Below are 24,333 nucleotides of genomic sequence, written 5' to 3' on the forward strand. Positions count from 1 at the left end.
TGGCAGAGGATGGTTCACTATCAGATGGAATGAACATTCATGTTTTCAGCAAACAGCCTCTTGCATGATTTTAAGGCGTTCCCTCAATGACCTTCACACCATTAAGTGATGGTCAGACTTAGTACCTTGCCCAAGTGAACTGCAACACGCTGAGAAAGTGATCTCCAAAAACAGCCCCCGTTCCTTTATATCATTAAGTATGACTCAAACTATTAGAAAATGATGCATTGACCCAAACCCACCTCCTTTCATCACAGTTACTCTATCTTTTTTTCTAGTTCAAGGATGAGTGTTCAGTGGAAAAACTGCAACTGAGCGAGATTACCATTGAGTGGATGTTGTTTGACGATATCATTAGTAACTGCTTTCATTACCATGGTGATTAAAAAAAAACAGTACTGGTCTGGGTGGATATGCAATGCTTTTTATAGATACAGGCCATCTCTTCCATATTATTGGGAAGATGATTGTTATAGTGTTCTAGGAGATCCCGACATCATGCAGAACTGTTAATATTTGGGGACAACATTTTTACTGAACTTCACATATTAAATTGGGTGGATAGAGGGTGGCTAAAGAATCAGGTTCAGCTGAGATACAGCCTTGCCTTCTTATGGCACTCCAACACATATCCACTCAGCTAGACAAGCTACATAAATGCAATTTTGAGTAAGTATGATCCCATGAAAATGTAGGCAAAAGTGAGGACTGCAGATGCTGGAAACTAGAGTTTAGATTAGAGTGGTGCTGGAAAAGCACAGCAAGTCAGGCAGCATCCGAGAAGGAAAATTGATGTTTCGGGCAAAAGCCCTTAATCAGGGCTTTTGCCCGAAACGTCGATTTGCCTGCTCCTTGGATGCTACCTGACCGCTATGCTTTTCCAGCACCATGGAAATGTAGGCTGACCTGAATGAAAACATACAGTTCAAACAGAAGAAATACATTTTAAAATTTAAAATGTTCCAGCAGACAAAAACAAAAAAAGAATACACCAGTAATTTAAGTCTTCTCATCTTTATTAAAGTAGCCTTCTATCAGCTTCGGTTTTATGTTCCTTTAAATAAATAATTGACATGAGATCACTTCCTTTTGGATTGAAATTTTGCTTCGTAGTCAGGTTGGAGCAGCCCAGGGCAGTTTTCATCAGTCTCTGGAGTGCAGTGTTTCAGGATTGTAGGCCTGATTACATCGATGTCACGTCCTAAATGGTCCAACATGGTTGGGATAATGGTTGGAGGGGCATCAAAGTCCAGCAGGAAATATCTGAAATAAACAAAATACAAATAAACTTAGAAAAATAACCTTTTTTTTCTCGTGACTACAAATACGGCGATATAAATTCTTTCCATGATATTTCTCGCTTCACCCATAATCATTTAATTTTGAACTTTTAAATCCACTTTTTTTATACCAGTTTGCTGGAAACAGGATAGGTACCAGGAGGATTGGCAAAATGGCGCATTAAATTTAAATTTCACCATCTGCTGTGGCAGGATTTGAACCTGGGGTCTCTGGATGAGCAGTGCAGTGATAATATCATTAGGCTATCACCATAATGATGATGGAAGATGTCAGGGAAGGATCCTATCTCCTCCTCAGCACCATACCAGTGGTAGAACATTAGCAGTGGCCTCGTGAACCAGGCAACCAATTACGATCCACTGTCCCATCTGTGAGCATTTTACAGGCATTCATAGGAGCTATCACTGCACAGAGAGACTGACAAATAGGCCATGCCTTTGTTCACGGGAGGGAAGAGGGGGGAGATGCGTGTGCGTGTGCGTGTGTGTGTGTGTGTGTGTGTGTGTAGGAGGGAGGTGGTGATGGAGAAAGAGTAGAAAGACCCCTACTATTGCCACTCCAGAGAGAGATGAAATGCATACTACATTACAAAACCTCAAAAGGAGCAGGGATTTCATTTCACAAGTGGAAAAAGGTAATACTAAACCTATATGCACAATTGATTAGGTCATTGTAGAAAACTACGGGTGCCTGACTTTGGGAAAAAAATGAAGATTGTAAGAGGGGCTAGCGATTTAAAAAGAATATATTGTACATAGGACAATCAAGTGCAGTGACCAGGAAAGATAGAACTCTTCTCAATAAGACAGGAGGGAGGGGATCAGATAGAGGTCCTGTGGAAGCAGAACTATAATAAGCATTGAAATGGAGTTAAAAATCACACAACACCAGGTTATAGTCCAACAGGTTTAATCGGAAGCACACTAGCTTTTGGAGCGCTGCCTGATGAAGGAGCGCCGCTCCGAAAGCTAGTGCTTCCAATTAAACCAGCTGGACTATAACCTGGTGTTGTGTGATTCTTAACTTTGTCCACCCCTGTCCAACACCGGCATCTCCAAATCATTGAAATGGAAGTGGATTAACTGAAATAGAAAAATGTAAAACAAAAAAAGAAATCAAAGAAAGTCAAAGAGGACTAAATGAGACAGAAGACAAAGAAATAACTGGCAAAACTCTGTTTGTCTGGTAGCATCTATGGGAAGAAAGCAGAGTGAATGTTTTGTGTCTAGTGACTCTTCCTCAGAGTGTTAGCAGCTAGGGAAAGGTGATATTTATGCTGAAGCAGAACTGGGGTAAGGGGGAAAGATGAGCAGATGGGTGCAGATGGAGCCCAGAGAAGAGACATATGAGAGGGGTGCATAAACAAAGGTGACAGAGAGCAGGAAAGGGCAGAAGAAAAGTTGAATAAGTGATAAACAGAGGTAAGAGTGAGAAAATGGGTGAACTGTACTGAAAGCAATCGATATAGTCTGCTAATGGGTCTGAGAGTATGTGAGAATGGGTGACTGTGCTGAAAGCAACCCATGTCAACAGGATTGCGCAAAAAATAACAAGGAAGGTTGGAATCAGGCTTGAAAGTTATTGAGCTTAATGTTGAGTCCTGGAGGCTATGGGGTCCTCAAGCAGAAAATGAGATGCAGTTGTTCAAGTTTATGCTGAGACACACTGGGACACTGCAGCAGGCCCAAAACAGAAATGTTGATGCAAGAACATGGTGGGGTATTGAAGTGGCAGGCATCAGGAAACTCGGCGTCATTTTTGAGAACAGAACATCTGTGTCTTGCAAAGTGGTCACCCAGAGTGCACTTTATCTCCCCAACATAGAGGAGACTATATTGTGAACAGTGAATGCAGTAGACTTGATTGAGTACAGGAAAATCACTGCTTCACCTGGAGGGTATGTCTGGGGCCTTGGAGAGTTAGGAGGAAGGAAGTAAATGGGCAAGCAATACATCTTCTGAGATGTGCGAGAATTAAAAGTTCGATATGTCCATAGGTTGTTGATCCATGGTCATAACTCAGCTGATCTAAATCTACAGGATGCCTAGACAATGTTTCTTAAAAGGGACAACTAGATACTTCCAGCATTCTTTTTTAATGAATCTCACTATTACAGAGGGGTCATAAGGAACAGTATTATGGGCCTTTGCTAGCCAGTGTATCCCTGCTGTCAAGGCTGTAGCTCCAAGTCAGCATCCAGCCAGCCACTTTTGAGAACACATTGGCCAATATGCTTTTCCAAGGATGTCCTACTATGCGTGAGTTTTATTGAAATAAAACCCAAGGTCCAGTTTGAAGCATGTCACAGGCAAGACCTGTGGGAAGTTGGTCTCAAGTGAGAGGACAACTTTGCATCAATTCCTGGCACATTTCACAGTTTAGGAGGTGACTAAATGTTTTGTAAAAGTACCCAGCAAAACAGTAATTGACAAATTAAATAAATTCCACTGAAAACTTGGAAAAGACACTTGTTAGACCTGAGCTGGAGTTGTGTGGGCACCATATTATAGGAAAGATAGGAATGCATTACAGGGAGTACAGAAGTGATTTACAACAATAGTTCCTGGAATGAGAATCTTCAAGTTAAGAGGGTGCACTGGAGAAGTTGGGACTGAACTGCCTCCAAGGAAGGCAGCCAAGAGGAGATCAGGTTAAGGCTCTCAAAACTATGAGTGGGCTCAACTGAATAGTTAGGGCAAAGATGTTTCCATTTGCGAAAGAAACAAGAATAACACAGTGAGTAGTTAGGGTATGGACTGCACTGCCAAGAAACATACTGGAGGCAGGCTCAATTGAGGTATTTAAAGGGGCATTGGACTATTTTCTGGATAGTAACAGTGCACAGAAATATAGCAAAAAGGCAGGAAATTGGCAATAGATAACCAAGCCAGTGGAGGCATGATGGGCCAAATAACCTCCTTCTGCACAACAATAATTCTGTGATTCTGAGAAGAAATGAAGTTGTCTTCTTCTTTGTGCGAAGCAGCCAGAGTTTGCAAATAGAGTTTAATCGTCCTTCAAAAGTCGTAAATCTTCTGCCCGTGGCAGGTCAAGGCACATTTTTATTCACGCCGCGTTGTTAAATGAACTTCAGTTAAATGAAAGATCAAAAAAGGTCATTGGTTTACCCAAGCAGAATAACTCCTGTCAATGCACTCAATGAACATCATAATAAGATCACATATTGGGAAATAAGGCTCCTCTACTGGTTACATTACTGTTCCTGTTTTTACTGGGGACGAGGGTAGTGGAGAGATCAATGTAATTACATATATGTAATTATATGGCTGTACAGTTGCTTCCAGTTAAAGTAATTAGTTACAAGGAGACAGGCATGTTGCATAAAGTAGTTTTCCACATAGCAATTAAAGATATGGTTTACAAACATGAAAATGAAAAGGATAATGGAAATCCAGGCTGAACCAGAAATTATACATTTACTGCTTAATATTTACAAAGGTGTAATCACTGTCACCTGTCACATGCTCCATGAAATGTATTTCCTGCGTTAAACTCATTTGCCTAATGAGTAATTTCGCTGGCCTTGATAACAATATTAAATGGATTTTTCCACTCTGATCCACAGTGTTGAGAAATAAATTAAAGGCTTTAAAAAAGGAGTCTTGCAAAGCCTTTGCTGATTAACTTACATGTGGTACTCTTCCACACAGCTATTTCCACAAGCTAATGTAGTAAATGTTCGGAACAGGATCATATTCAGTCTTCAAAAAGATTGCACCTCCCCTGACCAACCCGAACACAGACCTTCAGCCCACACACGCACAAGCAGATGTAAGCAGCTCGCAAAGTCGTAGAGAGTGCTAGCTTTCAATAACCAGGATGGCAGAGATGGGGCACAATTGTCAAGAGCAGCAATTAGAGACAATGGCTTGAACACAAGATGGTTTTACAATTTCAGGTGCTCCTCTGGTTTACGTGATAAAGAAAGGCTGGAACTCTTCTCACTGAAATGTAGGGGGTTAAAAGCCAATCTGACAGAAGTTTATAAAATAAGGGAAGGCATATGTAGAGTTAATGGTGGTTGTCTTTTCCCTAGCATGGGCAATTTCAAGACCAGGAGACACATTTTTAAGGTGAGAGGAGAGAGATTTAAAAAAAGACACGAGGCAATTTTTTTTTAACATAGAGGGTGGTCAATATGTGGAATGAACTTCCTGAGAAAGTGGTGGATGTGGGTACAATTACAATGTTTAAAATACATTTGGATAGATACATGAATAGGAAAGGATATGGGCCAGGAGCAGGCAGGTGGGACTAGTCTAGTTTGGGATGGTGATGGACTGGTTGGACCAAAGGTCTGTTTCCATGCTGTAAGCCTCTATGACTTGAACAGCAGCAGCACTAGGTGGGCCCAATTAAAGGGAAGAGACATGGCTAGACAACATGATGGGCCAAATGGTCTCATCCCATGTGACAAATTTTCTGCATAGGATGTCAGTACAAAGTGCAAGGGGAAAGCTGAATGACAGAGAGCGAGAAAGAAAGATCTTGTGAATTGGAAGGGAGTATTAGGTGCTTGCCAAGTGTGAACTAATTGCAGGGCCGGAGGGCTTGGGCTGGAGATAGACACCAATGCAACAAAGGTGGGTAGGTATAGGGAGATGCTTTCCAGCCTAGACCACAGGGGTGAGAATTGATGCCAATGTAAACCAGGGGGGGTGAGGATCAGGAGGTGGTGTCAGTATAAACCAGAAGGGTGAGGATAAGGAGGTGGGTACGAATGTAAATCAGAGTGGCGAGAATTGGTACCAATGTAAACCAGGGAGGTGGGGATTGGGAGATGGGTACCAGTGTAAACCAGAGGGGTGATGATCAGGAGGTGGGTGTGAACGTAAACCAGAGGGTTGGGAATGGTGCCACTGTGAGCTCCAGAAGTGAGGAACATGAGGTGGGTGCCAGCATGAAGTAGATGTGTGGGCATGGAGAGATGGGTACCGGTGTGAACTAGAGATTTGGGGCAAAGATTGCTTGCATGAACTGGGAAGGAGGAAGCTGCAGCATGATGAGAGGCTGTTGGTGTGAACATGAGAATGCACAGCACGTTATTCTAGCCTGTGAGAGAGGGTAATAGCTTTGGCCAAGAGAAGTGAGGGCAAGATGTGGAGCACATGGTCTGAAACTTCTTTCTTCCCCTATCTCTTCAAAAACCAGTACATTCCAAGAACTACTGAGGATGCAAATGAAACTTTCCCTATGAAACTGACCAAGGTTGCTGGTGCTTTTGTGAGCAAGTAAACAGCAAATTATCCCCTTCTTAAACGAATCTTGGATTGGATTAATGATTTGAAACTCCTCCGCACATTTTATCAGCAATACAGGAAACTCCATATGGTTCAAAAATATGAAGATGCTGCTAATAATCCATTAGGAATATGATTTGCTGGGAAATTCAGGAACAAAATAACAGGAAACTGAATTTGAAGAATACTAATCTCCTAACCAGCGAATACCAACAATGTGGAAAATACTGACTCAGTTATTTAACTAGAGCAATTCAGGTGATTACAATATGGAAGACACAGACACAGTTACTCTTCCAATGGATGGATTCAGAAAGGCAATCATATTGGTTACAGAACTTTACCCAGAGGTTCTCTGGAACTTAAGATTATTTTGACTGGTTAATAGTGTAAAAACAGTGCATACTGAGAAAAACATTCAGTACATAAGGCAGCAGGCACTATACAGGGGAATTTCTATAAACGATAACAAATAGTTGAATTCAAACGGGTTGCTTATTTTTACATTGCAACAAATTGCCAAAACCTCAATACAGTGAGCAGCAAAATGAAGCAATCTGCTCTGTTGGTCCCAACATGAAGCTGGCGTGGATGTTAAGTTAGATGCTTAGGCCTGAAATCAAGGTATTCCAAACCACTCTAGAGCAAACTATGAAATGTCTTGATTGACTAGGAGGAGTACCTGATCAAAAGCACAATATCAGAGTCAAATTTACAGTCAACCCAGATCCCAGTGTACAAAGGTAAAAATCACACAACACCAGGTTATAGTCCAACAGGTTTAATTGGAAGCACACTAGCTTTTGGAAAGACAATGTTGACAAAAGTCACATGCTGTGATCCAAATTTGACCCATGACATTGATGGTATAAAACTATCAAATACAGCAAAGCACTACATTTGGAGTGACTTCTCAACATGGAGGCAGGCCAGTGACTCAAGGATGTTGCAATATCCTGTTTCTCAGTTTGTTATCTTAGTACCAAGTTCAAGATTAACCATGCAGCCAACTTGACCACTGTGTCAAACCAAATTAATGTTGGTTATGCAGTTCGCTGCAGGAACATGAGCAGGAGCAGGAGCAGGAGCAGACTTGTAGTTCAACATGTGATGCAAATCTTTTCTATATCAGCAATACCATCTGAGTTATCACAATTTCCTGGACATACCATGTCCTTCCAGGTTGGTGCTAACAAAAAAAAAGTGCAGATAGACAAATTTCATAAATGTCAGAAAATGGTTAGAGAGCTAATATTCGTGGAGCAACAACGTACAAATAAATTTTACTGTTCTCTCAAACCAAAGTGGAGAGGGGAAAATAAAGATAAATTCCCAAGGAAGCACAGCTCTTCTACAGTGTAAAAGGAGCAGTACACAGCTGACAGCGAGAAAGCTGCTTAGGATTCATTTGAATCCATTGTTAAATTACCTGTACAAAGGCAGAGTCTGAGAATTAAGGCCAGATTATTCAGGAGAGAAGTTAGGAGGAACTTCTACACACAAAGGGTGGTAGATTTTCGCAACTCTTTTCTGATAACAGCACTGGATACTGGATTGATTGTTAATTTTAAATCTGTGATAGATAATATTTTGTTAAGGGATACCGGCCAAAGGCTGGCATATGAAATTAGGCCACAGACCAGCATCAATCTTATTGAATGATGGAACAGATTTGAGGGGCTGAATGGTCTGCTCCTGTTGCTATGTTTCACGATGTGACAAACACTTTTTTTCTAAAACAAATTGACATTTGATTGAATGCTAACAAGTAGATCTTACCAATAGATAGTAATAGACGCTGAAGCAGGAAACTAGTCTTAACTGTTCTAAAGGCTTGGTATTAACATAATCCCTTTTCTTCCTCTACCACCTTTTGGGTTAACTCCTTCATGCTTGAAGGTAACTGAATCATTAAGCAAAATCTTTAAAGCAGAGGTAGATAGATTTTTCACCAACAGTGGAATCAAAATGAATAGGGTTTGAGTAGGAAAGTGGAGTTGAGATTACAGCAAGGACAGCAGCATTCCAATCAAATAACAGAGTAGGATCAATGGGCCTAATGTCCTATTCATACTGTTAATTTGTACATTTGTAATGTCAGAAAGTGAGGAGTGACTAAGACAAAGAGAGAGAGAGAGAAAGAAATCAGATAGATTGGGGGAATTCGATTTAAAATAATACAGGGAGGGATAAGATTCATGCATTCTACATTGGCTTCTGAGACTTGAGCAAGCACAAGAATGAAGCACAATATGGAAAGCCTGCACTGTGGCTCTCCACCTCTTCCATCAAGGTTTCTTGCCTGGAAGCACAGTATAATCTCCAGCAAAAAGTTGATTGGTATACAGTCAGAGTCATACAGCACCGAAACAGACCCTTCAGTCCAATCAGTCTGTGCCAACCATAATCCCCTATGAACTAGTGACCAGTTAACAATGACAGAGATCATCTTACCTGCCAACAACAGTTTGATTGGTTGTCAGGTAACTAAACAACGTAAATCAAGGAACAAGTTAAAGAGTAAGAGAGTGGTATTTAATTCTTCCGTAACTCAGGAGCGGTCTTCCTGTTCGCTGCAGTCAAAACTCATTGCAAACCTGAAGAAAACTGACTTATCTTTCTGGCAACAATTGTTGTGTGCATGTGACTTTTAACAGATGAGTCAGAGACTTTTATAAAGCAACCAAACACCTTGCATCTTTCGCCAGCCAGTGGATGAAAACAGAGCAAGACAGCTGAAGCAATGTGCTGCTCAGAAGAGTCATAAAGGTCATCTGAGCAATGGTATCTGGCAATAGTGACTACCGAACTCTTTCCAGTCTTTCCCATCGGTCTATTTGTTTGCTGTGTGTGTGGAAGAAGGAGCTTATGAGGGAATTAGTGTTTCCATTAATTGTAGTATATGCCAGTGGTCTATAACCGTTTACACGAAGGTAAAGTCTAGGTACTTGTAATAAATAGTGATTCGTGTCCAACACAGATACCTGGTCTGTGCTTTCCATCCCTTTAAGTCAGGTATGTTGTGGACCTTTCCATACTTTATGAAATCTTTAACTTTTGTGATGATTCAGGAACAGTGGGGCTTGATTTCCAATGCACTACCTAAGTAATTTGGAACATTAACATTGAGGTTCTGTCACCATGAATTAAAATATGAACACCTGCACAATGAAGACTTTGTAGTTTTTCTCCCAGCCGGTTCCATTTCCCACAAGTTCTTCAAGTAGGATGCAGGAAGGGGACCAGAAGATGGTCACATTCTCCTAGGAATTACAATTGCATGGCTAATGTGTATCTGCATCAACACAGATATCTCTCACAGTGGGGTCTCCGTGTGAGTTAGAGTGGTTGTTATCACATGATGTGATGTACATCACAAGTGATCAGAGGCAAGGGTTTCCTATTAGTTAGTCGATTCTCTATCTATGCAATATATGACCTTCATTCCTGAGCTTTTACCATGTACAATAATCATTTATGCAGCATCTTAATAAACATCTTTCAGAAATCCAAATACACGACATCTACAGGCACCCTTTTATCATCCTCCTTGATAGGGCCTCAAACATCTTACAAATTTCAGAAGCATCATCTCCCTTTCAGTTAACCACATGGTTGAATATATTAAGATTTTCTAAATGTCCTGCTTCTAATGATTAACAATGATTTCAGCATTCTCCCAATGGTAAAGCTTCTTGCTTTCTGTCTCCCTCTTTCTTGAAGTGTTAATATTTCTAATAAATTCTGACACAAGAAACTCCATTTCACATTATAATTCCACCCTAACCATCTATATATATTGTGATAAAACATGGGAATCCTACAAGCTGAATTATTATGAGCACTTTCTGCTTTAGTATCCATTGGTACTACCAGCTGTATTTCCTCTGGCGCACTTGTAAATCATGACACTGTAATCCGTTGAAACCTTTTAAATCATGCTCCATTTGAACAATGCCAACTGACTAATCTAAGATAATGTCTTTCCAGTTTCATCACAGGAAACCTTTCAAAACATTCAACCCAAAATATCATGTGTCTTTTGCATTCAAAACAGTAAGTTATATACATAATAAACCCGCACATCACTTTTCAAGATATGCTTAGATGTCAGCTAAGAAAATTTGGAATTTTACAGTTAGAATTAACACTAAGGGCCGTAGCATTTCAAAACTAAACTGGATGCTCATTAAATCAAAGATGTATTTTCTTAAATAAAATTTCTCAGCAGGGAGAATGTCTGTTACATACTTGCAGTTTGGAGCTTCATCTTCTGTAAGATAGTGAACAATCAGTTTGTGAGTAAGATTCTGGAAAAATATCCTAAAGTAATTAAAAATAGTGATCCTCACCAAATGCTATATGATTCTGAAGTTTTAGAATCACATAAATGAACCATAAGACACAGACAATTTAAATGTCAGTTTAAATAAATCTTCTCTACTGCCTTTAAGCCTGTATGCCCTTATGAATAGGAACTGTAGGCCAAGTTATTTTCCACAAGATCAGTAAATTAATCTCCTGGTGCGAACTGGTACAATCTTACTGCAGTCAGATGCCAGACCTGTTAGAATGACGTATTCAGTAGTAAAAGCTGCTGATATCTGTGACTAGCTGCTCGGTAAACAGTCAAATTGTAACCGGAACAGGATCCAGCTGCAGCCTGCCCACAAACACAATTCCCATTTGACTTCTTTCAAGCATTGTTATACAATCAATTTGAGAATGTGTGAATATTCAAAACTTCACTTATCAATTCAATCAACGAGTCTATATCCTTTTAAGTATAGCTTTTTTTCAAAACCCTGATCTGTTTGCAGTTACTGTTTCAACAAACAACAATGTCTCTTTAAGTATAGAAGCCTTTCAGAAGTCTGCAGCATACAACTGATATTGTTCCACATTTAGACAGTTGGCAGCATTCATGAAACCATAGTCCAAAGATTGCACAACTAATTCACAGAGAAAGTTCAAGTCAAAATTTCAATCAACTTCAGACACAAACAAATAACTCAGGAACACTGCATATCAGAATCACGATTTTAAAAACAAACAGGAGTAAAACTGCTTGCAATATTTAAAATCTATAATTAGATCTCAGTTTTGTTTACCTGTAGTCAACTACAATGCCAATACACCAGTCACATAACAGCAATCACAACTCCCAGGGATGTTCAGTCCAGTTGAAATCCATTTTTAAGTTATAAAACAAAGCAGCAATCTGGGGTTGGAGATAATCCAGCCTCTCATGGCAAGAAACATGATGGCCAGGCCTACTAATCATAGGAGAGGCCTTATGTCAGTCCCATAATCCGAGAAGGAAGGGAATGCGCTCTCACAGGGCTTCTGATTTCCAGCACCAGTATGTCAATTATGTTCATGAATGAACCAGTTGATGCCACTATATCTGACCTCACTGCAACTTGGTGGTGGCTTGGGATTAAATGCAGGTACCATAACTTTCCTATGGCCCCAGAAGATTTTCTGGGGGTGGCTGCTCCTCCCAAAAGACATTGCATTGGGCAGGGGAAGGTCAATGAAAGTCACTCCACCAGCTTTGTCACTGACCCACAATGATCCACCCTTGCCAGCAAACCCCACCTCGCCTTCAATCATTGTGGACTGGGATCCCTCAGCAAGCCTAAGTTTCTGCCAGGCACACTATTACCAGAAGTCACTGCTTCCACTAATCGCATGACAAGCTACCAGCTTTTCTTTAGCTGACTACTCTCAGGTAGGGAAGATGACTTCTGTCAGGTAGTTCAATCCTGGGGAAGACCCAATGGTGGTTACTAAAGTTTCCGTAGAGCATTTGATTCAGTTGGGCCTTCACCAAGGAGCTGACAGGAGTTCTCCACTAGTTTTCCAATCGGTGGGCAAGTCCCTCATTGGGAAAAGACGACATTGGATGTAAAAAAATGTCTTTGTAATAAAAACAATGGGAATTAGATTCCAACAGAATATAAGACCATCCTACTCAAGGCAAGTTTTCATCATCAAACACACGGTTTGATAAAGTGTAAGATGTCCAGTTCTGACAATCAGATTGCTAAAACAAAACATGAACAGTAGGAAATTGTTTTTGCGGAATTATTCAAGCTGTGTGGAGGAGATAACTATCATTAGAAATGCAGTCATAAAGCAACATAAACTAATTCAAATGCAAAATACAAAAAAACTGCAGATGCTGTGAATCAGAAACAAAAACAGAAGTTGCTGGAAACGCTCAACAGGTCTGGCAGTAGCTGTGAAGACGTTTCAGGTCCAGTGACTCTTCCTCAGAAATCAATTGTCCAGACCCTACCTGCCCAAACCAGTTCTTTGCTGAAGACAGCAGCACTGTTTATACAATAACATTTATCTAATCGACTAAACAAAGGAGGAAGACAAGTGAGTAGTAAAATTTGAGAAATGAGAGGGTTAGCACTGCAGTTACTCAAACATCAAAGAATAGACAGTTACACTGGACTGTGGTTATCATGTTATCAAAAATGAAGAAATATACATCTGTAGTTTTTTAGAACTATGATGGGAATAATGGAGAATTTCTAAAATGCAGAATTTATTTCTCTATTACTTCTCAACAATCTGCCTTAGCCCAAAAGCTCCCTTTGATTGCCTCACCACACAGCTATTGATCAGTACGATTATCAGCTCAAGACCAAATGATAAATTTGTGGATCCATATCCAACCCCTATAGGTTGAGAGTGCCCAAAACATAGTGCATATTGTGCTTTACAACTAGCACAATGGATTGGTTTGGATTGAAATCTGGGCTGCAGACTTGACAGACTGGTGCTATGAGCCATGAGGATAAACCTTCCACACAAGGAGCTGTGGTGGCAATCAGCTACAAAATGCCCACTCCAGCGCAGGTTTAAAATAGGACTGTTCAAACAGGAAGTTGCTGTCTCTTACTCTGGGGATCCGCATAAAGTTCTACTTGCAGCAGTTATTTTAAAACAGAGGTGAGGGATCAACTGACTGCAGATTAAGAATCACTGATTGGAAAACTGAGCAATAAACAGGAAATGAAAAGGGGCCGTGTACAGGATCGTCTCGGGCTGTCAAGAGACATTATGCAAGGGGACAGAGTTGTCGGTTTGAGACTTTAGCTGTTTGCTCATGGATAATGAATAACTTGGCAAAGGTGCACGTACACTTGTGTAAAAGACAAACAAGACGAAACTCCCCAAAATTCTACTTTAAAAAAGGACTCTCCTTTTAAGAGACAAGTCAACATTGCAAAGCTTCCACTTTTACAAGGCCCTGCCTTTTCATGTTGATTGCTGTTTAGAAATATAACTTTTCTCTTCTTATTTCAACGAATGCATTCTCACATGTTCCTCTGCTCCTCCTGTGCTGAGATACTTGTGACCAACATTGTCCTCAACTCCAGTTCCAATCCAGCTGCAGTGAAACTAAGTGCATGCAACTTGCCAGACTGTTTCAGAAATAAGAACGGAGGCTGAAGTCAGTGCGGAAAGCTGTCAGTTAAATATCAGAACTCTACCAGAATAGAGTTTGTGTACCTGTGTGTTTGTGTACATGTGGAGTGTAGAGGACCTTAACTAATTAATAAATTCTTTCCACATCAGCATTTGCTGTCAATTGCTGACGGTGCAATTTATCACTCTTTTGGTGTCTCGCCTGAAAACATTTAGGAAGGCTTATATTGTTGATACTATTCTTCCAGTTTGAGATATTAAACTTTCTCCTTCAATGGATGTAAAAGATTGCATGACATTTTTTCCCCAAGAAAACAAAGTTCACTGCCTTAACCAGCCCCAGTAAAAACGCATGCACTGGTTACTTATGGCATAGCTGGACTTTGTTTTGTTCAATCCCGTTAACTTGACTACCTATGTAACAGTGAATGTAATGCACAGTTAAATTATTGGCTACAAAGCAATTTATGATGTCTCAAGGGTGTAAAAGTCACAAAATAAATGTCAGTTAAAGCAAAAGAAGAGGACTGCAGCATGTTAACGTGGCAATTAACAAGCTCATGATCAAAGTGACATTTACAGAACCGTGGTGCACTAACCAAAATGGTTCTAGATTTGAATAACAGCAATGCCTGTTAAAAATTAAGAATGTCAGCCAGAAACACCTTCTCAACAAAAGGGCAACAAGAATTGTGGACTCAGTTATCCATAAAAGCCATTGAAGTGCCCAGTCTAAAAGGTCTCAAGACTTAATGCTGAAAAGGGAAGAGATTTCAAGAAATAGTGCGAGGCAGAAAATTACAGTAGGTCTATCACTCATGATAAGACTTGGGTTAATAGCCTTAGCCTGTTTCTAAATATTTTCATGCAAAAATTCTTCTTGGTATTGAAAGTTAAGTAGAAACCGGAAACATGGATACAAAGATTGGTGGAGTTGTGAGGAGGGCTGTTGTCGGCTGCAAAGGGACTTAGATACAGTGCAGAGCTGGGCTGAGGAGTGGCAGATGGAGTTCAACCCTGTCAAGTGTGAGGTTGTCCATTTTAAGAACAGTAGGGTTCTTAGTAAGGTGGAGGAGCAGAGGGATCTTGGGGTCTATGTTCATAGATCTTTGAAAGTTGCTACTCAGGTGGATAGAGCTTGTAAGAAGGCCTATGGTGTATTAGCGTTCATTAGCAGAGGGATTGAATTCAAGAGTTGTAAGGTGATGTTGCAGCTGTATAGGGCCTTGGTAAGGCCACATTTGGAGTACTGTATGTAGTTCTGGTCATAAACAGAGATAGGTTCGGTGGGGCAGGAGCAGGCAGTCATGACATTGGACATCTATTCCAAACCCACAGCCACCTGGACTACACCTCCTCACAGCCCCATCCCCTGTAAAAATGTGATCCCTTACTCCCAATTCCTCTGCTTCTACCCCCAGGAAGACCAATTCCAATCCAGGACATCCCAGATGGCCTCCTACTTAAAGGACTTCAATTTCCCCTCCCACTTGTTCAGCAATGACATCCAGTGCATCTCTTCCACTTCATGCACCTCCGCCCTTGAACCTTACCCCTCCAACTGCAACAAGGACAGAATCCCCTTGGTCCTCACTTTCCATCCCACCAACCTCCGGATACAATACACCATCCTCTGCCATTTCCACCACCAGAGATATATTTCTCTCCCAACCACAATCAGCAGTCCCATTTGTGACTCCCTCATTAAGTCCATGCACCCCCCACCAAACCACCCTCCACTCCCGGCACCTTCTCCTGCCATTGCAAGAGGTGTAAAATTTGCGCCCACTCCTCCTCCCTTCACCTGCATCCAAAGCCCCAAAGGATCCTTTCACATCTGGCAGAGACTTTCTTGCAACTCCAAACACCTCATCTACTGTGTCCGTTGCTCTCAACCGTGGTCTCCTCTACATTTGGGAGACAGAAACATTTCAGAGAACATCTCTGGGACACACACTAGACAATCCCACCACTCTGTGGCCGACCACTTCAATGCTCCCTTCCACCCCGCCAAGGACATACAAGGCCTGGGCCTTCTCCACTGCCAAATCTGAGCCACCCGACGACTGGAAGAACACCTCAACGTCCGCCTTGTGAACCTCCAACCACACGGAATCAATGCCAATTTCACAACTTTTCTCCCCTCCCCGCTCCCTGCCTTATACCAACCTCCAACTCAGTACCACCCTCTTGAACTGTCCTACCTGTCAATATTCCTTCCCACCTATCCACTCCACCCTCCTCTCTGGCCTGTCACCATCATCCCCACCTTCATCCACCTATCGCATTCTTAGCTACCTTCCGCCCAGCCCCACTCCCCCATCCCATTTATCACTCAGCCCCCACCTCCCCCCAGGGCCCACCACATTCCTGATGAAGAACTTATGCTTGAATCGTAGACTCTCCTGTGCCACAGATGCTGCCTCACCGGCTGTGCTTTTCCAGCGCCACACTTTTTGACTGTAAAATAAGGTTCTGATCTTACTCATAGCAGTTACTGTAAATGTTTAAAATATAACAGACTCTTCAGGCTGCTTGGACATAAAATCTACCCCAAGACAGAGGCAGTATTGCTGGATACACTACACTGCTGGCATTTCTCTCATTCAACAAGCCAAAGTCTTTAACTATGAACCAGGGGAGGAAAACCAAAACCAGCTAAGGTTCTTGATTGATACTCAGTGGCTTATATCAGAAGTGCATAGTTTTGGTTGCCAGAACAATATTGGACTCAATTATGAATAGCTTGACAACATCCAAATTGGCTCAATACAACAATTGACTACTTTGGCAAAATACCAAATGGCACTGCAGACTTTAAAATTTAGGAAAAGCAGAGGTGAAACCAAGAGAAAGAAATTGCAGACTGTCATAACTGCAAAAATACTGTTTTGCTATTCGAACTCATGTTACATACCAAGGGAATGGTGGTATCGGAGAGAGAAGGTATGGGGCCAGTTTGCCAAGTATTCCTGGTTCCAATCCAGTTACTTTATCTAGAGGCAAATTGACTACAATATTGGGAACCATGCAGCAGGAAGACAATTATCAGACTTTTCATCAGTTATTTCAATTACTCCAGGGGTGAATAAGCTAAAGGCAATCTGACCTTTACATGGAAGCGTGGTGAGACACAGAGCCTCTTGAGACACAGGCTTGCTATTACAGTAGTCTCTCATGCTGTCCTGGAGAGTTTGGGTTAAAGACAAATCTTGCGTACCATCATCCTTCTCTCGCTTTCTTAGTGTTCTTTCCTCCTGTGTCCCAGGCTCTTTGACAGAACTCTCACTACTACCAGAGTGAAAGCTGCCAACCATCATCAAATCTCTGGCACTGATTAGCCAGCCCAACTCTTTGGGCTGCTTTTTACTCAGAGAGTGTAAGGGCGTGGAATGCCCTACCTGCCAATGTAGGTAACTCAGCCACATTAGGGAGATTTAAACAACCCTTGGATAAGCACATGGATGATGGTGGGATAGTGTAGGAGGATGAGCTGAGAATAGTTCACAGGTCGGCGCAACATTGAGGGCCGAAGGGCCTGTTCTATGCTGTATTGTTCTATGTTCTATGCTAAGTTTCTCATTGAACAGAAATCTTGGGGAACTGGGTTCTCTCCAGGAACCCAACCAAAGTCCCACTGCTATAGGATTAGGACCCAAATACCATTCTGCCTTAGATTCTCACACCAGCATCACAGATGCATAATTACCACTCTTCCATGATGACCATGGTAGAATACCATGTCCAGCATCAACACAGAAACTACAGTGATTCAGGAAGACAATGCATCTTATTTGCAGGCAAGCTATGGATGGTTAATAAATGGACCCAGGGCCGTATTATTCACAGCTCATAAAGAAATGCTTCAAATCTAATTAAAAAGAATCAACTTGCCTGTACACAATCCTGTTCATTTCTACTATTCAATGTAACATTACTCACAATCACAAGGATGCTGAGCTGAATCATCCTAACTTCTACCCTCAACAAATTCTTAATTAAATACCCCTACATGACTTCATATCCACAGCAATCAATATATATTTGTAAGTGATGAATTTAGAGAGCTATGGAATTATGACCAAAGAGTGGGTCTAGCTAGGTAGCTCTATTAGAAGCTGATACAAACATGATGGGTTGAATTGCCTCCTTCTTGACTGTAAAATTCTACAATTCTACAAAAATTCCCTTATGCTGAGAAAAAAACAGCATGCTCTTGAAGAGTTTCTGCTTTCAATCCCAGGTTCAATCTATATCCAAAGGATCAATTTCACCAGAGTGCACAATCCCTTGGGGTATATAGCTTTGTAAGGGTCTTGTTTCAGGCACACCCATCAGTGAAGAACACCCATTTCAAGAACTACAGAAATCTTAATGAATTCAGTCCCAAAATTGTCAAATAAAAAAAGAAGCTACGCTAAAGACTGTGCCTTTTTGATTTTGTGCTTTTTAAAATTGTGGACAGTGAAAAAAACCTACTTTAAAACCAAGTTTAAAGGATTGCTGCATGCTTTGAAAAGCAACTTATGATAATCATTATGTAACCAGCTGTATGAACAAGCAGGAATTTAAATTTGCGTTGCAGATGAACTGAAACAAAGGGGTTGCAGCTGGGTGGCAACAAGAAGTTGATTGATCTATAGACTGATGACCTGCTATCAATAACAAAAGCTTTTTGCCTGTCAACAACTATGTGGTTGGATGTCAGGTTCACGGTTTGGGATAGGGAACAAGGTAGAGAGGAGCGTCCTCCAGAACAGGACGTCTCTCTGTTCTCTGCAGTTAAAATCCATTTCAAACCTGAAGAAAACCAGTTTGTCTTTCATTCAGCAATTTTGTTGTAATAGTGGCTCAGTGGTTAGTATTGTTGCCTTACAGCAAAGGGTCCCAGGTTCGATTCCAGTCTCGGGCGACTGTCTGTGTGGAGTTTGCACATTCTCCCCGTGTCTGCGTGGGTTTCCTCTGGATGCTCTGGTTTCCTCCCACAGTCCAAAGATATGCAGGTCAGGTGAATTGGCCATTCTAAATTGCCCATAGTGTTAGGTGTATTAGTCAGAGGGGAATGGTTCTGGGTGGGTTACTCTTCGGAAGGTCGGTGTGGACTTGTTGGGCCAAAGGACCCGTTTCCACACTGTAGGGAATCTAATCATCTAATCTAATCTGTGACCTTTGATTGATAAGTCAGAGACCTTCTACAAGCAAGCATCTCCCTTGTCCCCTGCAAACCTTCTGGAAGCAGCTAGAGTAAGACGACCGAAAAGCAATATTCAGACCAGTACAAGGGTTATCGGAATCAGCTCAGCAACCCATGAATAGGAACCAGTGAACTGCCGTCCAACTTTCCTTCCATTTTTCCCTGTCCACTTGTCTATCTGTGTTTATGCATGCAAGGGGAAATCTTATAAGGGGATTAGAGTTTTTCTAATTTGTAGTTTATATGCTGATGGTTAATAACTGTTTACCTGTTCCTAGAGTTCACAGTACTTGCAATAAGTAGTAACTCTTACTAAGTACAGACACTGTAAGTAATCTAATCTAATCTAATCTAATCTAAACCTTATCCTTGCTTTCTTTCAACATGGGTCTGAAAATCAGGTAAATTGGGGAATTTTGTGTTATCTTAAAATCTTTTCATTTCAGAACAAGCCCAGAAATAGTGCATTACCCCCAGTGAATTGTGACACTATATTCGGTTACAATTTGAAGTTCCAATAAGTAAAAATGAAAGGAACAATTACAGACTTCTGCATTGTACACATCTGGTACAACATTTGAACCTTACGCTACCCGTGAGATACTGAAGAAATTAAGGGTGAGTCAGTGATCTCTTCCATATGGTAACTTGTTTTGACATCCCGAGAGATTGTTTCAATCACTGGGAACACTAAGGCGCTATTTTACACCAGGGATTCTAAATAAATGCAAGATGCTGTTGTTGCTCATAATAATCCATTAAATGTATTGGCAGATTTGCAGATTCCTTGATGCCTGCTCCCAAAATGCACATTTTGTAGACTCCCCCTTGTTGGCTACACTGATCCATTTAATGTGGACTTTCTAGATGTCCATAACTTTACCATATTATTCAATTAGATTGGACTGTTTTTAATGTCAAACCATGTTCCATGAAATGTTGTGTCCATTTCAACAGTACAATCAAAAATGCTGAGAACGAGGCAACCCTTAGCCAAAAGAATTCAGAAAACATCTGAGTATTTGGAAGTAATTAAAGTACAAAGTTTCATGCACCTTTCATGTCTCCAATGGAACCCATAGTGCTTCACAGGTAGTTAATTATCTTTGGAAAGAGGCACATGGCCAATTTTCACACAATAAGATCCAACAAACCCGTTATGTGATCGAATGCTTTGCTCATATGATATTGGTTAAGGGAGGACGTGCTGACCATGGCACTAAACCCCTTTTAAATAAATGTAAAATCTACTGGTGGCACGATGGCTCAGTGGTTAGCACTGCTGCTCACAGTACAGGGGATCCAGGTTCGATTCTTCTCTCAGATTGCTATCCGTGTGGAGTTCGCACATTCTCCTCGTGCCTGTGTGGGTTTCTTCCAGTTTCCTGGATTAGTGGTGCTGGAAGAGCACAGCAGTTCAGGCAGCATCCAACGAGCAGCGAAATCGACGTTTCGGGCAAAAGCCCTTCATCCTTTATTCCTGATGAAGGGCTTTTGCCTGTAACGTCGATTTCGCTGCTCGTTGGATGCTGCCTGAACTGCTGTGCTCTTCCAGCACCACTAATCCAGTATTTGGTTTTCAGCATCTGCAGTCATTGTTTTTACCTTCTTCCAGTTTCCTCCCACTGTCCAAAGATGTGCCATGCTAAATTGACCATTGTGTCGAGGGATGTGTAGGCTAGGTGGATTAGCCATGTTAAATGCAGGGTTACAGGTATAGGGTAGGGGGCTGGGTCTGGGTGGGATGCTCTTTGGAGGGTTGATATGGACTCGATGGGCCAAAGTCCCTGCCTCCACAACATAGGGATGCTGATTCTATAGCTTAAGGGTGTATATGTGCAGACACATCAACACAGGGAAAAATGCAGCGTATGTTATTATAATGAGTACGATACTAATTGTTAACTTTAAATCTTTGATTGAAATCTGACCTGTGCTAAAACAGTGAGTTAAATTCTTCCAGCTTTATGCATAGGCAATGGAAACAGATTAGGTATGTCCTCATCAGTTTGTAGAAGGTATGTTTCTGGCAATGGCTTTTTAGACTCTGTTAGTTATTTTGAAAAAAGACAAAGAATCTGCAGATGCTGGAGCCTGAAGGAGACAAGCAGGAGCCTGGAAGAACATAGCAAGCCAGGCAACATCAGGAGGTGGAAAAGTCAATGTTTCAGGTACAACCCTTCTTCAGTTATTTTTAAAAAGTAACCACTGTTGTGACCTTATGTCTGTTGCCCTGTGCTAATTAGGTGCTTTGGTGTTGAGAAAATTAATGATTTAGTAGTAGCTCTTCTATAACGTGATGGTTGCACTCTTGTGCAACCCTGCATTACAGAAAAATTGCACTTTGGAAAGATCGCCTTTGGAAGTGTTGACGATGTAATTGTGTTACAGCCAACACACTTTTTAAAAGTCTGAGCTTTAGAAACAGTATCCCCAACTGGTCAATTGCATGACCACAAATTTGTGTTACCCCCCTCAGCTTCCTGAATGATCCAAAGTTCATCTATCTCCAGCTCCAGTGCTCTAACACAGTTTCCGAGGAACTGGAGTTGGGTGTGCTTCCTGCAGTTGAAGTCAGTGGGGACACTAGTGGTGACCCTTACCTCCCACATTGTACAGGAGGAGCATTCAAATGCCCTACATCCAATCCCACTGTCCTGAATGGATGGGAATGCAAGGCATAAATTCAAGGAGCCAGAATGGTAGCTTAGAGTTAAACAAACAGAGTTGTCATTCTGGTTTGTTACCCGTGTCACGTGCTAGCGAGGGGGAATAGGGAGAGAGAGAGAGCAGTTGAACATTGGCTATAGGGATGGAATAGGAGGGAGGGATTCAGATACCTGGATAACTGGGGCTCATTCTGGGGTAGGTGGGACCTCTACAAACAGGATTGTCTACACCTGAACCAGAGGAGCACCAATATCCTGGGGGGATATTTGCTAATGCTCTTCGGGAGGGTTTAAACCAATTCAGCAGGGGGATGGAAACCTAAACTGTAGTTCCAGTATTCAGGAGACTGAGAGTAGTGAGGTCATGAATAAGGTTTCAAGATTGCAGGAGCGTACTAGCAGGCAGGAAGGTGGTTTGAAGTGTGCCAGGAGCATCCGGAATAAGTTGGGTGAACTTGCAGCATGAGTTGGTACCTGGGACTTCGATGTTGTGGCCATTTCGGAGACAGGGATAGAGCAGGGACAGGATTGGTTTTTGCAGGTTCTGGGATTTAGATGTTTTGGTAAGATCAGGGAAGGTGGTAAGAGGGGGATGTGTGGCATTGTTAGTCAAGGACAGTATTACTGTGGCAGAAAAGACGTTTGATGAGGACTCGTCTACTGAGGTAGTATGGGCTGAGGTTAGAAACAGATTAGGACAGGCCACCCTCTTGGGGGTTTTCTATAGGCCTCTGAAAAGCTTCAGTTTTGTAGAGGTAAGGATTGCAAAGATGATTCTTGATAAGAGCGAAAGTAACAGGGTAGTTGATATGGGAGACTTTAACTTTCCAAGTATTGACTGGAAACACTACAGTTCATGTACTTTAGATTGGTCAGTTTTTGTCCAATGTGTGCAGGAGGATTTCCTGATATAGTATGTAGATGGGCCAACAAGAGACAAAGCCACATTGGATATGATACTTGGTAATGAACTCAGCCAGGTGTTAGATTTGGAGGTAGGTGAGCACTTTGGTGATAGTGCCACAATTCAGTTATGTTTACTTTAGCGATTGAGGTTCATAAGGAGGTGGTGTTAGCAATTCTGAGAAAATAGATAAGTCCCCTGGGCCAGATGGGATTTATTCTAGGAATCTCTGGGAAGTCGGGAAGGAGATTGCAGAGCCTTTGGCTTTGATCTTTATGTCATCATTGTCTACAGAAATAGTGCCAGAAGACTGGAGGATAGCAAACGTACCCTTATTCAAGATGAGGAGTAGAGACAACTCTTGTGATTATAGACTGGTGAGCCTTTCTTCAGTTATGGGTAAAGTGTTGGAAAGGATTGTAAGAGATAGGATTTATAATCATCTAGAAAGGAATAATTTGATTAGGGATAGTTAACACAGTTTTGTGAAGGGTTGGTCGTGCCTCACAAGCCTTATTGAGTTCATTGAGAAGGTGACCAAATAGGTGATTGAGGGTAAAGCAGTTGATGTGGTGTATATGGACTTCAGTAAGGTATGTGATAAGGTTCTCCATGGTAGGCTATTGCAGAAAACACAGAGGAATGGGATTGAGGGTGATTTAGTGGTTTGGATCAGAAATTAGCTAGCTGAAAGAAGACAGAGGGTGGTGATGGATGGGAAATGTTCATCCTGAAGTTCAGTTATTCATAGTGAGCGGCACGGTGGCACAGTGATTAGCACTGCTGCCTCACAGCGCCAGAGACCCGGGTTCAATTCCCGCCTCAGGCGACTGATTTTGTGGAGTTTGCACATTCTCCCTGTGTCTGCGTGGGTTTCTTCCAGGTGCTCCGGTTTCCTCCCACAATCCAAAGATGTGCAGTTCAGGTGAATTGGCCATGCTAAATTGTCCATAGTGTTAGGTAAGGGGTAAATGTAGGGGTATAGGTGGTTTGCGCTTTGGCGGGTCGGTGTGGACTTGGGCCGAAGGTGGATTAACTGTAAAGTAATCTAATCTAATCTAGTGTACCGCAAGGATTTTTCTCAGGGTCACTGCTGTTTGTCATTTTTATAAATGACCTTGATGAGGGCGTAGAAGGATGGGTTAGTAAATTTGCAGATGACACTAAAGTCGGTGGAGTTGTGGACAGTGCCGAAGGATGTTGCAGGTTACAGAAGGACATAGATAAGCTGTAGAGCTGGTCTGAGAGGTAGCAAATAGAGTTTAATGTGGAGATGTGTGAGATGATTCACTTTTGAAGGAGCAACAGAAATCCAGAGTACTGGGCTAATGGTAAGATTCTCAGTAGTGTGGATGAGCAGAGGGATCTCGATATCAATGTACACAGATCCCTGAAAGTTGTCACCCAGGTTGATAGGGCTGTTAAGAAGGCGCATGGGTGTATTAGCTTTTATTGGTAGAGGGATTGAGTTTCGGAACCATTAGGCCATGCTGCAGCTGTACAAAACTCTGGTGCAGCCGCACTTGGAGTATTGCAGACAGTGCTGGTCGCCGT

General features: G+C 41.7%; 1 protein-coding gene across 2 annotated transcripts in view; it reads right to left on the minus strand.

The window, feature by feature from the left end:
* Positions 1-998: 998 nt before the first annotated feature.
* The window catches only part of mrps6 (mitochondrial ribosomal protein S6), an 88,262-nt gene continuing 64,927 nt past the window's right edge, over positions 999-24,333 (minus strand). For both annotated transcript variants that reach the window (XM_072585573.1, XM_072585572.1), the window contains exon 3: positions 999-1,263. In XM_072585573.1, coding sequence (XP_072441674.1) covers positions 1,080-1,263 — 184 coding nt within the window. In that variant the 3' untranslated portion in view covers positions 999-1,079. The remainder of the gene's footprint in view (positions 1,264-24,333) is intronic.

The sequence above is a fragment of the Chiloscyllium punctatum genome, chromosome 15, assembly GCF_047496795.1.
Source record: "Chiloscyllium punctatum isolate Juve2018m chromosome 15, sChiPun1.3, whole genome shotgun sequence".
NCBI classification, from domain to species: domain Eukaryota; kingdom Metazoa; phylum Chordata; class Chondrichthyes; order Orectolobiformes; family Hemiscylliidae; genus Chiloscyllium; species Chiloscyllium punctatum.